Source organism: Bos grunniens, chromosome 9 (genome assembly GCF_055505025.1).
Source record: "Bos grunniens cultivar Pamir isolate PY7600 chromosome 9, Bosgru_T2T1.0, whole genome shotgun sequence".
Lineage (NCBI taxonomy): Eukaryota > Metazoa > Chordata > Mammalia > Artiodactyla > Bovidae > Bos > Bos grunniens.
The window spans coordinates 35,380,759-35,403,495 of record NC_141173.1 but is presented as its reverse complement, the minus strand read 5'-3'; the positions used below and the strand labels follow the sequence as shown (position 1 = coordinate 35,403,495).

At 39.1% G+C, this 22,737-nt stretch overlaps 1 protein-coding gene across 3 annotated transcripts in view; it reads left to right on the top strand.

Annotated features, from left to right (window-relative positions):
• Positions 1-22,737, top strand: part of NT5DC1 (5'-nucleotidase domain containing 1) — a 112,639-nt gene that overhangs the window by 77,015 nt on the left and 12,887 nt on the right. For all 3 annotated transcript variants that reach the window (XM_086317193.1, XM_086317192.1, XM_086317194.1), the window contains exons 7-10: positions 13,909-14,083; positions 18,865-18,962; positions 20,480-20,598; positions 21,648-21,800. In XM_086317193.1, coding sequence (XP_086173319.1) covers positions 13,909-14,083; positions 18,865-18,962; positions 20,480-20,598; positions 21,648-21,800 — 545 coding nt within the window. The remainder of the gene's footprint in view (positions 1-13,908; positions 14,084-18,864; positions 18,963-20,479; positions 20,599-21,647; positions 21,801-22,737) is intronic.

The window sequence follows — 22,737 nt, the reverse complement described above, 5'->3', positions numbered from 1 at the left end:
TTTCCAATGAGTCAACTCTTCGCATGAGGTGGCCAAAGTATTGGAGTTTCAGCTTCAGCATCATTCCCTCCAAAGAAATCCCAGGGCTGATCTCCTTCAGAATGGACTGGCTGGATCTCCTTGCAGTCCAAGGGACTCTCAAGAGTCTTCTCCAACACCACAGTTCAAAAGCATCAATTCTTCGGCACTCAGCCTTCTTCACAGTCCAACTCTTACATCCATACATGACCACAGGAAAAACCATAGCCTTGACTAGACGAACCTTTGTTGGCAAAGTAATGTCTTTGCTTTTGAATATGCTATCTAGGTTGGTCATAACTTTACAGGATAAAAAAATATTTTATGTAGGGGCTTCGCAGATGGAGCTAGTGGTAAAGAACCCGCCTGCCAGTGCAGGAGACAGAAGAGACACATGTTCGATCCCTGGGTCAGGAAGATCCCCTGGAGGAGGAAATGGCAACCCACTCCACTATTCTTGCCTGGAGAGTTCCATGGACAGAGGAGACTGGTGGGCTACAGTCCATGGGGTTGCAAAGAGTCAAAAGTGACTGAAGTGACAGCACACACCTGGTTTCTTTGTGATACTCTTACCTTTTTATTCCACCCTCCTCATTTCAGTGAACAGTTTATTCATCCCAGGCAAGTAACACTGTATAGAGGTACATATATGAGCATGGTTCATTATAAATACTGAATTCAGAATCACTCCATTATACAGAGAGCAGTGTTCTGTAATCTCTTAGTACTTACGAACTGATCAGTCAAGTTCCCTAATATAACTACCAACATGAAATCACCCCGATAATGCTTTTTGGTTTCAAGCACCACAGTGAGCTAAACATTAAGCTTACTGCTGATAACAAAAGCATCGTTTAACATAAGAATAATGACATGAACAAGTGCTTACCACTCTCCTAAGGCACCTGCATCATTTAGGTATTTAGGTCTGTCATCCATCCCACCCAATACCCTGATTATTAACCCTAACAATGACTGCCAGATGGCAGGTGAGGACAGACACACAGCTGAAATGCAGGTGTAAAGCCCAAGCCGCCTGATTCTGGCCATAGTGTTTCTCGCACAAGTCCACACTGCAGCCTTGGCCTGGTTTCATGATTATAATTATGACTTCTGCTTTTTTAAATGCTCTATTTTTGGACCAGATCATGTTTGCTTGCTATTTTGATCCCAGTGCCACACCGTAGTTTTATGCAGCCACGGCTGATAATTTTAGGAATCATGGACTGAAGTTATCCTAGAGGAGTTCTGACCAGTAGAACCTCCCAGGGATGAGATGGTCTGTATCCGTGCTGTCCAGTGTGGCTGACACTAGCCACATGCTGCTGCCAGGCACTTGAAATGTGGCTAGGGTGTTGCAGGACTTGACTTTTACATTTTAATTTTAGTTAATTTAACTTTAAATAGCCACGTGTGGCTAATGACCATATTAGACAACACAGGTCTAGACAGTATTGGATGTAGGCTCCTCTTGTATGTTAGCCCTCAGAGCTGCTTGTGCATGCTTGGCCCTTCTTTTAGAAAAAAAATTATTTTTTGAGGAACTTTTCTTTTCTTGTGCTTAGGATATTTCAAATATATAACCATTGGCCAAACAAAGTTCCTACTAAATTTTAGCCCATTTAAATTGAAAGTTGTGAGATCTTTTTTTTTAACTGGACAACAATTGCTTTATAATGTGGTGTTGGTTTCTGTTGTATAACAACGTGAGTCAGTCATAATTTATATTTTATATATATATGTGTGTATATATATATCTCCTTCCTGTTGAGCCTCCCTCCCCTTCTGTATCTTAGCCCTCTAGGTCATCATAGAGCGCCAGCCTGGGCTCCCTGTTTTATATAACAGCTTCCCACTAGCTAGCCAATTTATACATGGTTTTGTATATATGTCAGTGCTACTTTCTCAGTTCGTCCTACCCTCTCCTTCCCTGACTGTATCTACAAGCCCATTCTGTACATCTGTGTCTCCATTCCTTCCCTGAAAATAAGTTCATCAGTACTGTTTTTCTAGATTCCATATATGTGTGTTAATATACAATACTTGTTTCTGTCTTTCTGACTTGAAAGTCATGAGATCTTAAGTCAACCCTAAAAAATAAAAGCTGCTGAGTTTTAATTCACCATACTCTTTGGGGGAAATGAGGAAACAGTGGTCTCATATGCCCTTGATTCTACCTTTAAGAGTTTGAACCTTTAGAAAACTATTATTGGCAAGAGGTTTACTTCTTTAATTCTAAAAACAAAGGACTATTTTCTTTTACAGATACAAATCTGTTATTTGATGCCTGCAAAATTCAGGGACACGTTAAATCAGGAATGAGTGATACTTACAGAGCCAGACAAAAATCTCGCTACATGATATTTGCATTAAGTTAAGAACAGAATTCTGAGATTATAGTCTGGGAAAAGGGGAACTGTGGTTTATAAAGTGAGAATGCGTTTACTGATAAATGCTAAAACAGTGACAGCTCTTGCCATTACTACTGCTGCTGAATTGAACAAGTGAATTCAGAAGCTCTGTAGAAAAAATTAGAATGACAGTTTTTGATTAGTCAACAGTTTCTGTACTGGAAATTCTCAAGGCGTAAGGAAAATACACAGGTAACAGATATTATTAGGAGCAATATTAAATGCCAAAAAAAACTGGAGTCCTATCCCACTAGAAGTTTTCTTCCTTATAACATGGCTTTTGACAGCTTAATACAATGCTTTCAAATTAAGTTTAATGGACAACTATCTCCCACAGATTATGATAGTAGAAAAACACTTCTTGTGCTGGGAGACAGGAAATAGTAAAGCTACTCTAAGATGTTATTTAATGAAAATTTAAACAAACTAATTCACTAAATGCTTGCTTTTCTGTTCTGAACAGTTTTACAATGCTGGGTTACATAGATTCTCATTTGATTGGACTCTTAAATTTCTGATTTAGCACTTATTTCTACTCAGTTTCTTATATTATGTTTTATGGTCATGAAAATGTTGTGTCAGTTTTTTATAAGTACTGTTGTTAAATAGTGTTATTCATGAACATATTTTCAGCTGATAGAACAATTTCTGGTCCCCTAGAAGCTCTCCTCATTCTCCCTTCTAGCCAATATCCATTGCCTGGGTGGATATCTCACACCATAGATAAATTTTGCTTGATTTTTAACTTTATAGAAGTAGAATTAGGCTATATCTGTGTTCTTCTGTCTGGCTTCTTTTCCTAAACATTATATCTCTATAATTTATACCTGTTGTATAATGTATTCATTCCTCTTTGTTACTGTATGGTAGTACACAGTTGTATGACTCTACCACAATTTATTTGTTCTACATACGTGCAGAGTGATCATCAAATGTACACACTTCTAACTTTCCATAGGCCCATCTAGAAAATGCCTTGAAGACAATGGCCTTTGGTCCTTCAGGGAAACAGTTGGATAAGAGAGAATAATGCTCTGATGTGAGCCTGTAGGCATTTGATGGAATCAGAAATACTTGAGGAGTTAATAATACTTGGGTTTACCAAGTGCTCTCCAAGTGAGTTTGGTGAATTTTTATAATCAAGTAATTTGACACAAATAGCCCTCAATTCACCTAGTTGGTTCAACAAACTTTTTTTTTTTTGGTGAGTGCTTCATTCCCAACCTTGTGTATTATAGATAGAACTGCAAAAGGAATGAAAGATGGTGACTAATAACAATACAAAAAGATTCTCTACTTTATTAATGGACAGTAAAATGAAAGGTATAATAACAGCATTGTGTGCTGACAGGCAAGTCAGCCTCTAGGCCTTGTATTCAGTATCCACAGTGAGGAGATGGGGTTCTGTGGTCTGCGAGGTTGTCTGCCCAGTGCTATGAGAAATGTCAAATAATGGAGCGGTGGGCATTCAGTCCTGTGTTTTTCTCTGAAAGTGGCAAAAAGAGACACTGCCTTGCATCCTGGTCAGAACATTTGAAGTTTTTTTCCAAATACGTTTTGAAAGTAAGTACCAACAAAGGTCCGTCTAGTCAAGGCTATGGTTTTTCCTGTGATCATGTATGGATGTGAGAGTTGGACTGTGAAGAAGGCTGAGTGCTGAAGAATTGATGCTTTTGAACTGTGGTGTTGGAGAAGACTCTTGAGAGTCCCTTGGACTGCAAGGAGATCCAACCAGTCCATTCTGAAGGAGATTAGCCCTGGGATTTCTTTGGAAGGAATGATGCTAAAGCTGAAACCAGTACTTTGGCCACCTCATGCGAAGAGTTGACTCATTGGAAAAGACTCTGATGCTGGGAGGGATTGGGAGCAGAAGGAGAAGGGGACGACAGAGGATGAGATGGCTGGATGGCATCACTGACTCAATGGATGTGAGTCTGAGTGAACTCCAGGAGTTGGTGATGGACAGGGAGGCCTAGCGTGCTGTGATTCATGGGGTCACAAAGAGTCGGACACGACTGAGTGACTGAACTGAACTGACCATGTGATCATGAATTCAACCCTTGTGGGACAGGCTCCTGATGCAACATGGCCCATAGGCGGGGGGATTTCACAGTTGATTTAAGCCTATATTTAAGCCAGGGCGGCTCACAGAGAGTGTTTACCATGTGCCAAGCACTGAGCAGGTGTTTCACATACATTATCGTGTTTCATCCACCTGATAATCTTACCGGGTGGGTTCTAATATCATCATCACTTCACAGATAAGCCAACACAGTGTCTGAATGACCAGGACACTTAGCCACACAAATTGCACAACTGAGACTTGAATCAGGACTGTCTGAGATCAGGCCATCCAGGATCACCCAGGCCTGCATCCTGTAATGTGCTTGTTGTATATGTTGATATGCTCTGCACACAACTGCTCTGTCCTTTGAAGGTTTTTCAGTAAGAATGGAGTAGCTGCTCTCCTTTCATCAGTAGCAAGAGCCATTACGTAAAGACTTCATCTGAAAAATCACAAATTCCTTTCGCCCTCCTCCCCTGTTCTATAATGATTTAATTTGCTGGCACGAGACACTTAAACTCCTTTGGAAGTGTAAATGGAGTTCTTATCTGGAAGGAAAAACATTTTCTTTCTCATAGTTTTCAGATAAATGGAATTGTTACTGGGCATCTGTGAGGTCTAGTGCAATTTCCTTTTCATTCACATTTTTCTTCATTTAGTACACATAGCTCATTTGGTGTTTATTGCTAACTTTTGCCAAATACTGTGAGTAAAATATTTGCCTTACTTAAATTGAATTTTGAATGTTTCTTTCTTGGTTATTGAGTAATTCTAGGCTTTCTGCTTCTCTGGATTTATGTTGACAGCACCTTTCCTTTAGAAAGAAACAGTCTGATCATTGATGTCATATGGTTTCTTAACAGATTTTTTTCTTAGGTCAAGAGAAGTCAGAATATAATTTTTCATAGTGACAAAGTTTGATTAGGACATTGTTGTTTTATTTGGGTTTTCTGGGAACTTGGGCTCCCCTGGTGGCTCAGATAATAAAGAATCTACCTACAGTGCAGGAGACCCAGGTTCAATCCCTGGGTTGGGAAGATTCCCTAGAGAAGGGAATGGCAACCCACTCCAGTATTCTTACCTGGAGAATCCCATGGACAGAGGAGCCTAGTGGGCTATAGTCCATGGGGCTATAAAGAGCTGGACACGACTGAGCAACTAACACACACTTTGGTGCACTTATAGGATCCCTGCCTTGATAACTAGAACTATTCTATGCTTATAGCAGATTTATTGTGCTTTATTCTGAAACACTGGTGATACTCACTAAATATATACCAGCAATCAGAGCTGCACTGCTTCTCCTAAGAACTTTAGTCTTGAGATTCCATTTAATTAAATTTTATATGTGCATGCATGCTAAGTCACGTCAGTCGTGACCCTATGGATTGCCGCCCACCAGGCTCTGTCCATGGGATTCTCCAAGCAAGAATACTAGAATGGGTTGCCATGCCCTCCTCCAGGGAATCTTCCCCACCCAGGGACTGAACCGTTTCTCTTAAGTCTTTTGCATTGGCAAGTGAGTTCTTTACCACTAGCGCCGCCTGGAAAGCCCTAAAATTTATAAGTAGGCCTCATTTAGATTGAGCAGAAATAAAGTTCCCTTTGACTACGGAAGGAATTGTTTATTTCATTGAATCACATAATACTTTATACTCACCAAGATTTCAAGCAAGTATGTTCAACATCCTTAAGAGAAAGTTTAATTACATTACCTTTATTGAATGTGTTCTATGCTCAGAATCTAATTGTTGTAATGCTAGTCACTATAATGACACAGAGAAATTTGATTTATAGAGATTAAATAGAAGATAAACTTCTTACACAATAAACTATATAGAAAAATACATGACTAAGGGTTGGAGTATGTAAACTAGAATATAGTAGCTGACAGATTGAAAAGTAGAAAAAGTGGAAATTATGTTGAGTCCCAAAAGCAGGATGGAATTTAGAAAAGCAGAAAAGAAATTGGTTTTTGAATAATGGCTTAAGATTGATAGTGTGGTGGAGAAAGCAGAAAAATATCTTTCTTTCAAAATATTTAATTTTATGTGTATATATGTATGTATGTATAAAATTGAATATTTAACATTGTTTTTAAGATTTTTTCATGTTAACCTGGCTGAGTTGTTTTTTGATTTTTAGTTTTAGAAGTCTTTCTTATTTAAGTATTTTAAAAATATATATGGTTGTCATATTACTATGACTATATGTTTGTTAGTTCACAAAAATACCCCAGATACATAAACTTATTTGTATTAGTCAAATTGGAAGGAGGTAGGGCAAAGAAGGAAAAAGAGAGACTGAGAAGATTAAAAGCACTCCTTAAAGTAGAAAATTCTCTGGAAGCCAGTGGAACACAGCGTGATTCAGCTGGGATCCCCTCCAGCCCATTCTCCCCAGTTTCTGCCTGAGGTCCTGCCCCCTCCATGCAGAGGCTACAGGCTGTATATTAGTGGCTGAGGCTGGGTCAGCTGTGCCCCCAGGCTTTCTCCACTCTGCTCAAAATGGATTATTGTAGAATGAAGACTGGGTTCCCATAATGGGGTTTTTTAGTTATTTATGTTCTTTTGGGAGCTGAATTGAGCATTGTGTGTACCCTCTAAAATGCTGTCTTGGCATTCTGTTAAGCTGCCTACTCTAGAAGAAAAACCAGGTGGGAAGAAACACAGTTTTTTGGATTTTGGTGGGGGTTTTTTGTTTTTGTTTTTGTTTCAAGAATCGTTAAGTAACTGAGCACTGGCTTCCTCAGTAGGGGGAAGGTTCCCTCAAAATGTTTATTGTAAATGAACCCTAATGTCTGGCATGCAGCTGCTGCTGCTGCTAAGTCACTTCAGTCGTGTCCGACTCTGTGCGACCCCCTAGACGTCAGCCCACCAGGTTCCCCCGTCCCTGGGATTCTCCAGGCAAGAACACTGCAGTGGGTTGCCATTTCTTTCTCCAATGCAGGAAAGTGAAAAGTGAAAGGGAAGTTGCTCAGTCGTGTCCGACTTTTTGCGACCCCATGGACTGCAGCCCACCAGGCTCCTCCGTCCATGGGATTTTCCAGGCAAGAGTGCTGGAGTGGGGTGCCATCACCTTCTCCAATGTCTGGCATATGCCTGCTTTATTCCTGTTACTGTTTCTGATCTCTGTGTGCCTCAGAGCTAGAGAAGCCACCTATAACTTTCTTTTAAAGGATTAAGCATTGGCACCTCTCTGAGCCTGCTTTGCCCCAAGCTATCCTGTTTTAGTTCTGATTTTTTCCATCTTCTTTCTTCTGGAGGAGATAGGAGGTTTCAAGTCAGAATAATATGTGGGTCTGTGTCCTCTGGTGAAGACAAAAACCATGCAAGGTGGTTTCATGCCTGGTAAATACATTTAAAAACATATTTTGAGACAAAATTTACAGTGCAGCTCCTTGAAGCTGGCCCCTAAAACTTGTCCCAGGTTTTACCTGGGGCATCGGTTTGCCAAGGAAAATGTCCCTGGGTCTTGTGAAGCTAACTTGCGTGTGTTTAGGCAGTAGTGCCTTTATTCATCCCCAGTGGCACACTCTTTAGGTCCTTCTGATGATGTCATCTTGTCTTCATGTGCCTTTCTTGGATCTTTCTACTTCCTCTGACCTTAACAAGGGAAAATATTACCAGCTGTAAGCTTTTGGCCTGGACTAGAAGTGTCTTGCTGTGGCCCTTGCTATAATTGCTCCATTAGTAAGCAGAGCAAATGAACCTGGAAATATTTTATTCAGAGACTAAAAAATAAGGTGTATCAGAATCATACAGGCAACGGCAAAGGCAGATTTAGGTTTGTTTTAACAAGATGGAAAAGTGACGAGAACCTTCTCTGCTTCAATAGAAGAGACTGTTAGAAGACCCAGGCCAGAAAATAACTGAGGGGCTACAAGTAGGGATTCCCTAGCGGCTCAGCAGTAAAGAATCTGCCTGCCAATGCAGGAGACATAGAAGACACAGGTTTGATTCCTGGGTCAGGAAGATCCCCTGGAGAAGGAAATGGCAACCCATTCCAGTATCCTTGCCAGGAAATCCCATGGACGGAGGAGCCTGATGGGCTACAGTCTATAGTGTCGCAGAGTCGGACATGATTGAGCAACTCAGCACTTAGCAGGTATGTCATGGTGAAAAACATATGTAAAAGTATTTATATTGTCTTTCAGAAAGCAGTTTTATCACACATGATCTTCTAATAGTCACTCTGCTGAGATACTATGAAACCTTTCAACAGGATCTCTCAAATGAACAACTTCATTAGTCTTGCTGGCATTTTCTAAAACTGAGTTATAACTATTGTTTATTGTTACTGTCTTAAAATTATGAAATACTGTCTCAGGAATCAACCAACTTTTTCAAAAGACCAGATCATGTAAATATTATAGGCTTTATGTAGATACTTCTATAACCGTGTTAAGTAAATACCTTTCTTAGCTTGCGGGCTGTGGTTTGCGGCCTCGGGTTTTTCTGATCACCTGATAAATCTCACTTGATAGCTCTCCCCGCACACAGACTTACTTCTACAATTATTCATCCTCTGCTGTTTCCCTGACATTGAGAATGTAAATACCAAGGTAAAGACAGTTCTTTTCCTAAAAGATCTCAGTCTCAGGAGAAAGAAAAATACATAAACACACTTATTACAAGTGTTTATTATCGTGCAGTGTGATGAATGATGTCCAGAGGTGGTGTGACTGGGTGAGGGTGTTGGGAAATGCTCCACAGACAAGCGGCAAGCATTTCTAAAGCAGCAGAGAGAGGAGAGTACATTCCACAAAGGAAGGTAATGCTTATACCTCAATGTGGAAGACATTTATTTTGGGTTTGTTTTTTGGTTTGGCCTATCAATATAAAATCTCAGTTCCCAGATAATAGCATAGATAACGTCAGCTCAAGAATACTGGAAGCCCAAGATACTGGAGTGGGTAGCCTGTCCCTTCTCTAGGGGATCATCCCGACTCAGGAATCGAACCAGGGTCTCCTTTATTGCAGGCAGATTCTTTACCAACCGAGCTATCAGGGAAGCCCAACATCAGCTCAGTCACTACAAAAAAACTTCGGTAGGTATTGTGAGGAAAAGCATATTATTCAACAATTACAGCACTGAATATGGATTTGAAGCATTTGACTTCTGCTGCTTCTGCACATGTTATTTTTCTTTAACAGACACTGATCACCTGATAAGTTAAATTTAAAACAAGGTTTTAGACACGTAAGCAGTGAGGTTACGTAGCTCATGTTAGGTAACAAGATACTATAAAATTAAGAAGTCCCTGCTCTCTGAGAGCCAGTGATCCCAATGAGGCAGGCAGGATATACAGATAATAATAGCAAAAGTTCTAGTTCTTATGCTTAGAGCCATAATTCTTAATCCTAATTGTACATTGAAATTACTTGGGGAGCTTTAAAAAAATATATCAGTGTCACGGCTCCAGCCTGGAGCAATTAAATCAGAATCTTTGGGGTAAGACACAGATACAGAGATAGAAGTCAAACACTGTTCATGTAAATTTTATAGATTATGGTTTTCAATACCTTTACCCTTCATTTCTCAATTCTCGTTGTCCTTTTCCAAGCATTATGTTTAGTACATAGATACTCAATCTAGATATTCTAGATTTATTTACAAATATTAAAAGCAAACCATTTAGGGCCCATATAGGGTCCATAAACAGAAAATCTGTTTTAACGTTAAATTTCAGTCTCATCTTTTGCCTTCTATAAACAAACAAAAAAATTAGAACATTTTTTAATCTATTGTTTATCTCATTCATCCTTCAAAAACTATTTCAGTATCTCTTGGCCAAAAGAAATTTATATAGTATATGTGTATTTCAGAAAATTGTATCATCCCTTACTGCAAATACATTTAAACAGTTCATGGCTGAACATTTTAGCTGTTCACTGGCCTGCTCTTCTATAACCTACAAAGGTTGTAAATATTTCAGTCTCTCCTAAATTATGTTCTGCAGTGGAAATGATAACAGACCTTAATTGGAGGCTGATGGTGGAGCTGATAGCATTCCAGAATCTCTGATCCTCCCGCACGGCAGCTTAGAGAACACGACCCACACGTCACACCAACACTGGCGATATAGTTAACAAGGAAAATGCTTACTTATTCCATGATGATAGAAATCGTGATGTGGCACAATTGTCTATTAAGCTAAAAAAGCATTTTTAATATTCAAGTTGTACTTATTTTTTTTTACCACGAGAGGTCCCTCAATCCTGAATTACAGTGGTTGCATGCAGGTCATTTTCTCTGCCCGAAGGACTGTCGCAGCACTTCGCTGTTCTTCCCGTGACTGCATTAATACCGAACTTTTAATATAGGAGAGTGAAACCTTTATTCTTTAGAACTAGCTTTTTAAATTTTTTACTTTTAATCCCCTCTGGATACAGAAAATATCAGCATCTAAGGATAGGAGTGTAAAGGCCAGGAAAATGAGTTACATAAAATGGCAATGAAATGGAATTCTTTTGAGGTTAAGTGAAAACACAGGCTGCTTTGTGAGTGGAGAACAAACAGGACCATTCCTTTCTTTCCACCTTAGGTCTCAGTCTCAGTTCCCTGTCTTGTCTAGTCAGTGTCAATCTCTCAGTATAAAAATAGAATAAACATGATTATTTTTATCAATAGGGGTATAGAAAGGAAGGTACTTTAGATAGGATGACATTAATAGGACATGAATAATAGAATTTTTGTCATAGGTTATATGTTACAAATCATTACTTTGACTTTAAATAAACATAAATGTTCCTGTGTCTGCCTCTCCACTTATTTAAGTATTCATTCATTGAATGATTGCTCAATGTCAAACAGAAAATCAGACTCCCTGCCTTTAGGGAAATAATTTAATAAGCAGTCATTATTCCAGCATAATATGTTTAACATAAATTCCTCTGGTTTAATAGCTTGACCATTTCAGTAAAAATGATGGGTATATGTTATGGACAACAGTACTAAATTATAAGCTTCAGAATTGCTCAGAGATTAGATATTAATTGTTCCCACCACAAAAAAAGAAAAATGATTGTGCAACATGATAGAGGTGTTGGCTAAATACAGTAATAATCCCCTGCAGTGTATAAATGTCAGTCAACACATTGTACACCTTAAACTTGCACAGTGTTATGTGTTAGTTATATCACTAAAAATAAACTTTGAAAGATGAGTGTGTATTTACATGAACATACCTCCTATTCCCTTAATGATTTGAGGTTACAAGGGATGAAAAATATTTTCCCCAACCACGGTTAGTGACCTTTTATACAAAGAGCAACCCATAATCTACCATAACATATCCATTTGTACAGGATTTGTCTTTTTTAATTTGTTCATTTCTCTCTGGCTTGTGGACAAAGCGAGAACATCTCCATTATTTCCTCAGGGAGCAGTTTTCTCCAACTAAACTATTATGTTTGCACTCTTTTAGATTAGGCTTACTAAGGGAAACTAATATTAATCTAGGCAGGAATTTCAAAATGCTCTGTTTAAATGCATGTTTTATTTTTTTTAATTCATTTGGAAATGGAAAAGCTTTTTAACAGTAATTTACATTTTGACCACTAGGTGGCACTTTGACCACACTTATGTGTGGTAAGCACAAATAAGCTAAGGAAAAAATAGCCTTTTCTCAGCGATTGTTTCTGAATACAGATGCTTAAGTATCTTCAGCATTACATACTACAAATCTTTTGTTATCCAGCCCATAATATCACTACAAAAGCCTTTGTTTTTCTGGGTGAAATAATCTTACATATGACTGCCTCAGGTAAATTCTGGGAGACACAGCTTCTGCCATTGCTCTGATCATTACTCATCAAACTATTCTGTTTTTAGCTATTTAAATATATTATTTTTTCTTTCTTAAGTTAGTCCTTTCTTACTAGTACCTTCTCATCCCTGAAAAACAGAAGATATATTTTAATTTTTTCAAGGCCCATTACATGGCTTCTGGGATATTAAGAGATCCAAGAACACATGTTCTTTGTAGGGCAGAATATGAGGGCACGAAGTTTGTTTTTGTTGTTCTTGGCACTCTGAGAGCTGTTTTTCTCATTTTACAACATTCATTCTTTTGTTAAGTAATATTTTGGTCTGATTATGAATAATTCTTACATTGTATTATTTTCTGAAGAAAGATGTTGTAGGCTGCAAATAATAGATATCCTTAATGGTTAAGCTATTGCTAAATTGGGTTGTTTCACATGACCAGGACATGGGAAGGAATTACCCTGTTAGGTTGGACTGGTAGAGAGACCCACCGTCTCTAAGCACCCAGCCCCTCAGAAACCTCCAGCACAATTAGAGTGCTCTCCAGCAAAGAAGAGGGAGAGTGGATTTGGGCAGTCAGATAACAGTATTTGGTGCCATTTCTGGTTTTGTTGTTTGTTTCTTTTTTTTTCCCCGCTAGAGACTCTTCTTTCTTGTCCTGACGTTCTTGAAGTAAAACTTCATTTCCCTTATTTTAAGTGCATGACACTGAACAGAATTACAGATGTATAGACTCTGTTGCAGAATTTTATCATTCAGCACAAGCTCTTTCACTTCTTGTTTTGTCTATGCACATGTCTTTTCTCTAGCAGTTAAGGAAAGTAAGAACTCAGGTTCTCTTTCTGTGCTTACCAGTGCTATGACGCCCCCAAAACCTGTATCTCTAAAGTGCTGTATGAATCTAATCGCATTTCAACCAAACCTGCATTGTCTGCCTAAGCACGCATAACTCTGAAGGCTCCGTATCAAACACTGGGTGCGTCTGACCAGGACTTCTGGAAATGTTGGCACCAGCTGCCTCAGAGCTCAGGCTGACCCCCTGGACTCTTTATAGACCCAGAGGAACAGAGCTGGGCTAGCTCAGTGACTCAGGTTCTTCAGCTTCTGTCAGTCGCACTGCCTTCCTGCCTTTTCTGGCTTGTTTTTCCATTTAATATCACAGCCTCCAAAGGGCTGTAACAGACCCAGGACATCTAGTCTCAGTTCCGTCTGAAACAGAACCTGAAACAGCTCCTTTCTCCACTGCTTCATGCCAAGGTGTGTTCCTGCTGCATTATCTGAAAATGTATTTGTTTGTTTTCTGAATTCAGCAAGTATTTGTTGAATGATTGAAAGAATATTTATTGACATTTCAAATACAGTAAGTTTTTCTCTGATTTGAAAGTGCTGATATATTTTGTTTATTATGTTATCTGTTTTAATACTTGTCAAACAACCAGAAAATGTTTTCAACTGACATTTTCAGTCATCATGTTTTTAACTAAAGAACAGTAAGTATTCAAGAAGTTAGTAATGGCATTGTTGCTAGATTGTTTGAACATAGTTTTTATCCTTTTAATTTTATAATTTGAGAGAGACGAACTTATTTGAGAATACACTGAATCAAAAAAAATTTTTAATCTCTGTGATATTTTTATTTTTCAGAAAACTGTGGAATATATTTTCCAGAAATAAAAAGAGATCCAGGCAAATATTTACACACTTGTCCGGAATCAGTAAAAAAGTGGCTTCGACAGCTAAAGAATGCTGGCAAAATCCTTATGTTAATTACCAGTTCTCACAGTGATTACTGTAGACTCCTCTGCCAGTATATCCTTGGGTAAGTGGTCAGTCATTTTGTTTTCATGGTCTTATAAAATCCTGATAACAGATTAGACCAGTGCCCTTTTTAAGTGTTCAGCCATGACCATGTCATTATATTAAACAATACTGAGTGACACGTGGTTGTTTCTCGTAACAGCCCTCAACATCTGCTGACAGCAAGATACCCCACGTACATTTCAGCAAAGCAGTCTTGCCAGGCCCAGTATGCTCACAGCTGATGGACTTTAGATTTTCTGGAAAATATTGTGGACAGACCACAAGTCCTTCAGGCATCCTCCATGTCTCTGGTTTCTCAGCTTTGGGTGATTCTTTTTTTTTTTTTTTAATGTTTTTTTTCTTTTCTTTTCTTTTTTTTTTTTAATTAGTTTTGCCAAATATCAAAATGAATCCACCACAGGTATACATGTGTTCCCCATCCTGAACCCTCCTCCCTCCTCCCTCCCCATACCATCCCTCTGGGTCGTCCCAGTGCACCAGCCCCAAGCATCCAGTATCGTGCATTGAACCTGGACTGGCATCTCGTTTCATACATGATATTTTACATGTTTCAATGCCATTCTCCCAAATCTTCCCACCCTCTCCCTCTCCCACAGAGTCCATAAGACTGTTCTATACATCAGTGTCTCTTTTGCTGTCTCGTATACAGGGTTATCGTTACCATCTTTCTAAATTCCATATATATGCGTTAGTATACTGTATTGGTGTTTTTCCTTCTGGCTTACTTCACTCTGTATAATAGGCTCCAGTTTCATCCACCTCATTAGAACTGATTCAAATGTATTCTTTTTAATGGCTGAGTAATACTCCATTGTGTATATGTACCACAGCTTGCTTATCCATTCATCTGCTGATGGACATCTAGGTTGCTTCCATGTCCTGGCTATTATAAACAGTGCTGCGATGAACATTGGGGTACACGTGTCTCTTTCCCTTCTGGTTTCCTCAGTGTGTATGCCCAGCAGTGGGATTGCTGGATCATAAGGCAGTTCTATTTCCAGTTTTTTAAGGAATCTCCACACTGTTCTCCATAGTGGCTGTACTAGTTTGCATTCCCACCAACAGTGTAAGAGGGTTCCCTTTTCTCCACACCCTCTCCAGCATTTATTATTTGTAGACTTTTGGATCGCAGCCATTCTGACTGGTGTGAAATGGTACCTCATAGTGGTTTTGATTTGCATTTCTCTGATAATGAGTGATGTTGAGCATCTTTTCATGTGTTTGTTAGCCATCTGTATGTCTTCTTTGGAGAAATGTCTATTTAGTTCTTTGGCCCATTATTTGATTGGGTCATTTATTTTTCTGGAGTTGAGCTGTAGGAGTTGCTTATATATTTTTGAGATTAGTTGTTTGTCGGTTGCTTCATTTGCTATTATTTTCTCCCATTCTGAAGGCTGTCTTTTCACCTTGCTAATAGTTTCCTTTGATGTGCAGAAGCTTTTAAGTTTAATTAGGTCCCATTTGTTTATTTTTGCTTTTATTTCCAATATTCTGGGAGGTGGGTCATAGAGGATCCTGCTGTCATGTATGTCAGAGAGTGTTTTGCCTATGTTCTCCTCTAGGAGTTTTATAGTTTCTGGTCTTACGTTGAGATCTTTAATCCATTTTGAGCTTATTTTTGTATATGGTGTTAGAAAGTGTTCTAGTTTCATTCTTTTACAAGTGGTTGACCAGATTTCCCAGCACCACTTGTTAAAGAGATTGTCTTTAATCCATTGTATATTCTTGCCTCCTTTGTCAAAGATAAGGTGTCCATATGTGTGTGGATTTATCTCTGGGCTTTCTATTTTGTTCCATTGGTCTATATTTCTGTCTTTGTGCCAGTACCATACTGTCTTGATGACTGTGGCTTTGTAGTAGAGCCTGAAGTCAGGTAGGTTGATTCCTCCAGTTCCATTCTTCTTTCTCAAGATCGCTTTGGCTATTCGAGGTTTTTTGTATTGTATTTGATAATAGTTGAAACTATTTTGTATTGTATTTGATAATAGTTGAAAACTTCCCTAAACTGGGGAAGGAAATAATCACCCAAGTCCAAGAAACCCAGAGAATCCCAAACAGGATAAACCCAAGGCGAAACACCCCAAGACACATATTAATCAAATTAACAAAGATCAAACACAAAGAACAAATATTAAAAGCAGCAAGGGAAAAACAACAAATAACACACAAGGGAATTCCCATAAGGATAACGGCTGATCTTTCAATAGAAACTCTTCAAGCCAGGAGGGAATGGCAAGACATACTTAAAATGATGAAAGAAAATAACCTACAGCCCAGATTATTGTACCCAGCAAGGATTTCATTCAAGTATGAAGGAGAAATCAAAAGCTTCTCAGACATGCAAAAGCTGAGAGAATTCTGCACCACCAAACCAGCTCTCCAACAAATACTAAAGGATATTCTCTAGACAGGAAACACAAAAATGGTGTATAAATTCGAACCCCAAACAATAAAGTAAATGGCAGCGGGATCATACTTATCAGTAATTACCTTAAACGTAAATGGGTTGAATGCCCCAACCAAAAGACAAAGACTGGCTGAATGGATACAAAAACAAGACCCCTACATATGTTGTCTACAGGAGACCCACCTCAAAACAGGGGACACATACAGACTGAAAGTGAAGGGCTGGAAAAAGATTTTCCATGCAAATAGGGACCAAAAGAAAGCAGGAGTAGCAATACTCATATCAGATAAAATAGACTTTAAAACAAAGGCTGTGAAAAGAGACAAAGAAGGTCACTACAGAATGATCAAAGGATCAATCCAAGAAGAAGATATAACAATTATAAATATATATGCACCCAACACGGGAGCACCGCAGTATGTAAGACAAATGCTAACAAGTATGAAAGGAGAAATTAACAATAACACAATAATAGTGGGAGACTTTAATACCCCACTCACACCTATGGATAGATCAACTAAACAGAAAATTAACAAGGAAACACAAACTTTAAACAGTACAATAGACCAGTTAGACCTAATTGATATCTATAGGACATTTCATCCCAAAACAATGAATTTCACCTTTTTCTCAAGCGCACATGGAACCTTCTCCAGGATAGATCACATCCTGGGCCATAAAGCTAGCCTTGGTAAATTCAAAAAAATAGAAATCATTCCAAGCATCTTTTCTGACCACAATGCAGTAAGATTAGATCTCAATTACAGGAGAAAAACTATTAAAAATTCCAACATATGGAGGCTGAACAACACGCTGCTGGGTGATTCTTGAGGGACACTGAGTTACAGATTATGCTCCCTGACACTCACCTGGAATACAGCCCCCCTGCAGCAATTTCCCTGTGGAGCCAGGCACTTCACCATTTACCCATCCAGGTGTGGGGTTGACATCCGTGAACATCAAGACAGTATAAATGTGTAGACTCAAGGCAGATGTGGGCACAAGCCCTGCCTTGCGACTTACTTTGTAACCCAGGGTAGGTTCTGTAACCTCTCTGAACCTTCATTTCATCTTCTTAAAAATGGGACAGTGAGCAAACTCCAGGAGATAGTGGAGAACAAGGAAGCCTGGCATGCTGTAGTCCATGGGGTTGCAGAAAGTTGGACATGACTTAGCTACTGAACAACAGCAATACCTCATAGGTGTTAGGGGAAATTTAAATAGCATAATACAGGTTAAAGTATTAGGCAGAGTAGTTGATAAATTTTAGTAAGCATTAATACTTATTTATGGCATCCATATTGGGAATATCCATGGTCAGATCTAGATTCTGAAATCGGCTGTTAGATTTGCCCTAATGTTTCCTCAAATTTTAACAGACACTGTACTGAATTGCTGTGAGTATGAAGCAAAATTTAGCCTCCAGACTGACCCCTTGCTGACTGGTTTAGTTTCCTAATTCCCATGTTTTTCAGCACATGTAGGTTCAGACTGACCTGTGGTACAGTTACAGTCTGTTGGTGGTTTTCTGCTTTCTTATTAATATTAAGGGATGGGACCCTTGAAGTGAGTTAAGGCTGCAGTCCCAGGTGCCTTGGGAAGTAAATGCCTTCTATAGAACATTTGTGTCCTGGTACCAGGACCATGCTTCAGAGTAAACACTCGGGAGTATTTTTTTTCATTGGTGACCTACATTCATTGTAGGTTACCAGAATTTTTCTCCATATCTGAATTCCTCTGTAGTACAGTTCTGCTGTTATAAAAGTATTCTGAAGTGTTGAGTAAATATTGTCTCCCCAATGTAATAGTGAGTCTGTCAGGAACAAAAATTATCTTCCCTTTGCTGTCCCAAATAATCCTTAGTATAGTATTAAATACAGACTAAAAAAAACATTTTTATTATTATACAAAAATAACCATATTATAAGACTACCCTGATTTTTTAACACTCTCTGAAAGATGTCTCCTGACTCAATACAATGCTGGCTTTTGGTAAGACCCATGAGATACACAAAATTATTAATAACTCTTGATGCTAATAAATTCAAACAAATTTCAGGCCCTGAATTTGAAAACATAGTGTGTGAATACATAGATGTTAGAACTGTCGAATTTATAACTGTTGCCATAGTGAGAAAGTCAGCTTAGCACCTAGAGTTAATGAGTTAATGTGCTTTTTTTCCCCTTATGTGTATACTTCAGGGTGGTGTCTGGATAATTAGTGCTTGACCACCTTCTATTTCCTTTCTTATTTTTTTCTTAATCAAAAATAAATGATGCTGTGGTCAGATAGACAAAGATTAAGTTCTGTTTTTTATGGACCTTTTCTAATTCCTTAAAATAAACTTATGAAAAATATCACTGCTTTGTAGGAATGATTTTGAAGATCTTTTTGACATTGTGATTACAAATGCATTGAAGCCTGGCTTCTTCTCTCATTTACCAAGTCAGAGGCCTTTCCGGACGCTTGGTGAGTTCACAGTTTGTGTCTTTCCTCTCCTGCTTAAGATTTATTCATTCACTTGATAGATACCCTGTTGGCTGACAGCCATGTGCAAAATTTCATGTTAGATGCAATGAAGGGAATTAAAGAGATGATAAGTGTCCTTTCCCCTCATGAGGTTACAAACACAAACACATAAGCAAGTCGGTGAATGCGTGGGACGGGATTACAGGCCATGTTCCCTGTCAAGGTGGCAGTGACTGCCTGGTGACACCGAGTAAACTGGGAGGCCACCTTAGAGTGCCCACAGGGAGGCAGTTGCAAGGGACTGATGTCAGCCATTGTCATGGAGACACAGAAAGGGAGGGTGGTGCTTCCCATAGAGCATGAGAAGAAATGTTTAAGTATTGTATTTGGGTTTATGAAGATGTTGCTTGAAACTTCCTTGAGTGTGCTCCCTTGGACTGTATGCTTCTGCTTCAGCTCTGATGCTTTCATAAGCCACCTTGGCTGTCTGCTGCTGGAGTTAATGGTTTTCTGAGTCCCACAGCTTCCCAGTTACGAACGTTCTAAGCCCTCCACGTTGCCCTGCGTGGATAGGACCCTACAGAGCAGCTTCCAGTCTGGGGGCTGAAAACAGGGAAGGGAAGGGATATATTTGTGTAAAGTGAGTTTTTTGTTTTAGTTTTTGTATAAAGAAGAAATTTTCTTTTTTGTTAATAATTGAGTCCCAGTATCTGAGAAATCATGATTCTATAGATTTGTATTTTTTTACTAAGCAATAGAAAGCTTCCCTTTCCAACGTTTCCTACGCAGGGAGCCTCTACATATCAGATGTAGGTTTGCTTTCAAAAATAATTGTGTAAGTTAATCATTTTCCAGTTGCCATAAACCCAGATTATTTACATGGCAAGACATTCTGTACTAAGTAAAGACAGACAGACATGAGAAATAATTGGTTTTCACCATGTTTCTCCAGGAATATGATGATGATTCTTAGACTCTTAATGTTAGGCTAACCATGGCTTATTTTTGACCTATTCTTTAGAGAATAATAGGGTTTTAATTTGATTGTATAAAAGAATTAAAAAATGGCTGCTGAAATGTCAGCCAAATAGGCCTGAATATCTTTTGACCTTTAGCTGTGATGTGGCTTTAATTATCTGTAATTGTGATTTTAGAATTTCTTGTTCAGAATAACTGAGGTTGTGTAGAAATTCATCTTCCATTGTTATATGTTGGACTGTTTTATTATCACCAGTAATGGGGGAGGCTGTGCCTTTGTGAGGGCAGAGGGTATATGGGATATCTCTGTACCTTTCTCTTAGTTTTGTGTGAACTTAAAACTGCTCTTAAAAAATTCTTTTAAAAAATATGTCTCTATGTCAACTAAATGCTCATGACGTATAGGTGATTGCTGAATGCTGGCTGCCATCCCCACGTGGTTCCTTCTTACACATGTCCTTCAGCCATGTAAAGCGTGGTCTGTCCAGATGAGTGCTGCCACTCGATGAAAACGTATGATTGTTGACCTGTGTTCTCAGAGAATGACGAGGAGCGCGAGGCACTGCCATTTCTGGATAAACCTGGCTGGTACTCCCAAGGGAACGCTGTCCACCTTTATGAACTTCTGAAGAAAATGACTGGCAAGCCTGAACCCAAGGTATTTTATCATTGGGGTGGAGTCTTTGTGGCCCACTTGGAGAGAGAAACCTTTGTCAACTAAAACCGTAACTCTAAATGCATTCCGCATAACTATCTGCCAACCTCCTTGCCTGTCTCTTCTGCTTAAATAAGTCTTTCCTTTGATGTACATTTTTATCTCTGACAAAGAAAAGCAAATATTCCAAGCAGGAACACAGACCTAGAATAGTGTGTGGGTTACCTGAGGAATGTTACCCTGCTAACTGCCCATCAAGGACCTTTTTATATGTGAAACCAGCAATAACTGATTATACTACAGACTAAAGACACATTAGCTTTTAACATCCTGTCATATTGTTGATGTTGGACATTGGTATATTTTTAATAGCAGGACACTTCCTTCTAAAAAATGTTTGCCACAAGCCCCATGAGAGCATGGGTCAGTCCATCACTGAGCCCTGATCCACTGGCTCCCACACTGGCAAAGCCCCCGGGGCCTCCTGACTTGGAGGTTCTACCTCATATGCTCTTAACCTGGTTTCCTCATCTGTAAGCTTTGCCTCAGAATACCTCAGAGTACCTGGGAAGCTTCCTGGAGTCCACCTGCCTCGCCCACCCACTCTCAGAGACGCTGTTTCAGCAGGTGTGAGTGGGGCCTATAAACTTTGGTAAATTGGCTCTGTTGTGAGTGTTCTTGCTAATCTAATCCTCTATAACAGGCTGTCTCCAGTATGTCACCTGCTCTTCAATTCCAGGGGAAGGTTTAACTGTAAACACTGGGGCTCTTTCATTTTCATTTCAGAAATTTGAATTAAGTTCACTTATCTTCTGCTCTTCTGCATGCAAATGAATTGTGTAATTTCTTAAACCTGACACCCTGTGAATCAAATGGAACAAGTCAGTGGTCACTTGTGAAGTTATCCAAGGAAATTTAAGATGTTTATGCAGCTTTTACATGACTTACTCTTTGATAGCTGTTAAGGAATTTTCTTGTGCCTTTTGTAAAATGACCACCACGCCCCTTCACAGTCCTCATGTCTCAGACAAAATTTGCTGTCTGACTTACAGGTTGTTTACTTTGGTGACAGCATGCATTCAGATATTTTCCCAGCCTGTCATTATAGTAATTGGGAGACAGTCCTTATCCTCGAAGAGCTCCGAGGGGACAAAGATGGGAAGCCTGAGGAATCAGAACCTGAAGAGAAAAAAGGAAAATATGAGGTAAGAGTCTCCTTTAGTTTTTTCCTTAAAAGAAGACCTTTGTGTTTGTCATATCTTAGAAAGTGCTTGTTTCTGCCATGAGCAATGAAGTCTGTTGGCACTTAACTGTAATCTTCATGCCCTCTCAACTCTGCAGTTGATATTGTGGGTAGTTTTTCAATGATGCCGAGATAATGCCATTGACCATCTGTCTGTCTTCTGGGCTCCCTGCTTTCGTCCAGAGCTGTGGCACCATGGCTGTGCTTTGGCTGATGACAAGGCAGCCAGATCCTGACCCGCTGTAGTTACACTCTGTCTCTTTGGCTTAGCCATGAAAGCCCTTGTGCTCTCTTTCCATGGGTCTAATTTCGGAAATTGGTAGCTCCCATAAACTTATTCCTGAGCCACCCCCAATGAACTTTGAGGGAACGAAAATAAAGTATGTCATCAATCTAGAAAGGGAGAGTCGTATATAAAAGCAAAAATAAGCAGAAAAAAAAGATCAGAAAATAAAATGCACTATGCATTCTTCTAAATTCATTCCAGTGGAAGAATCTAAAAAGTCAAAAACCAAAGATCAAATCAAAAAATACCAATAGAAACTATCAAGCCATGGAAAAACGTGGAGGAACCTAAAGTGCATGTTAAGGTGAAAGAAGTGAAAGAAGCTAGTCTGAAAAGGCTGCATACTGTATGCCGCTGTGTGACATTCTGGAAAAGACAGAAGTATAGGGACAGGGAAGAGACCAGTGAATGCCCCAGGGCTCAGAGGGGAAGGGGATGAATAAATGGAGCACAGTTGTAACAAACATAACACACTAATTAATACAAATTGTTAATAACAGGAGAGATCGTGTTAGGGGTGGACCAGAGGCAACATATTTAAGAAGTCTCCATACTATCTGCCCTGTTTATCTGTAAACCTAAAACTGTTCTAAGAAATAAAGACTACTATGTT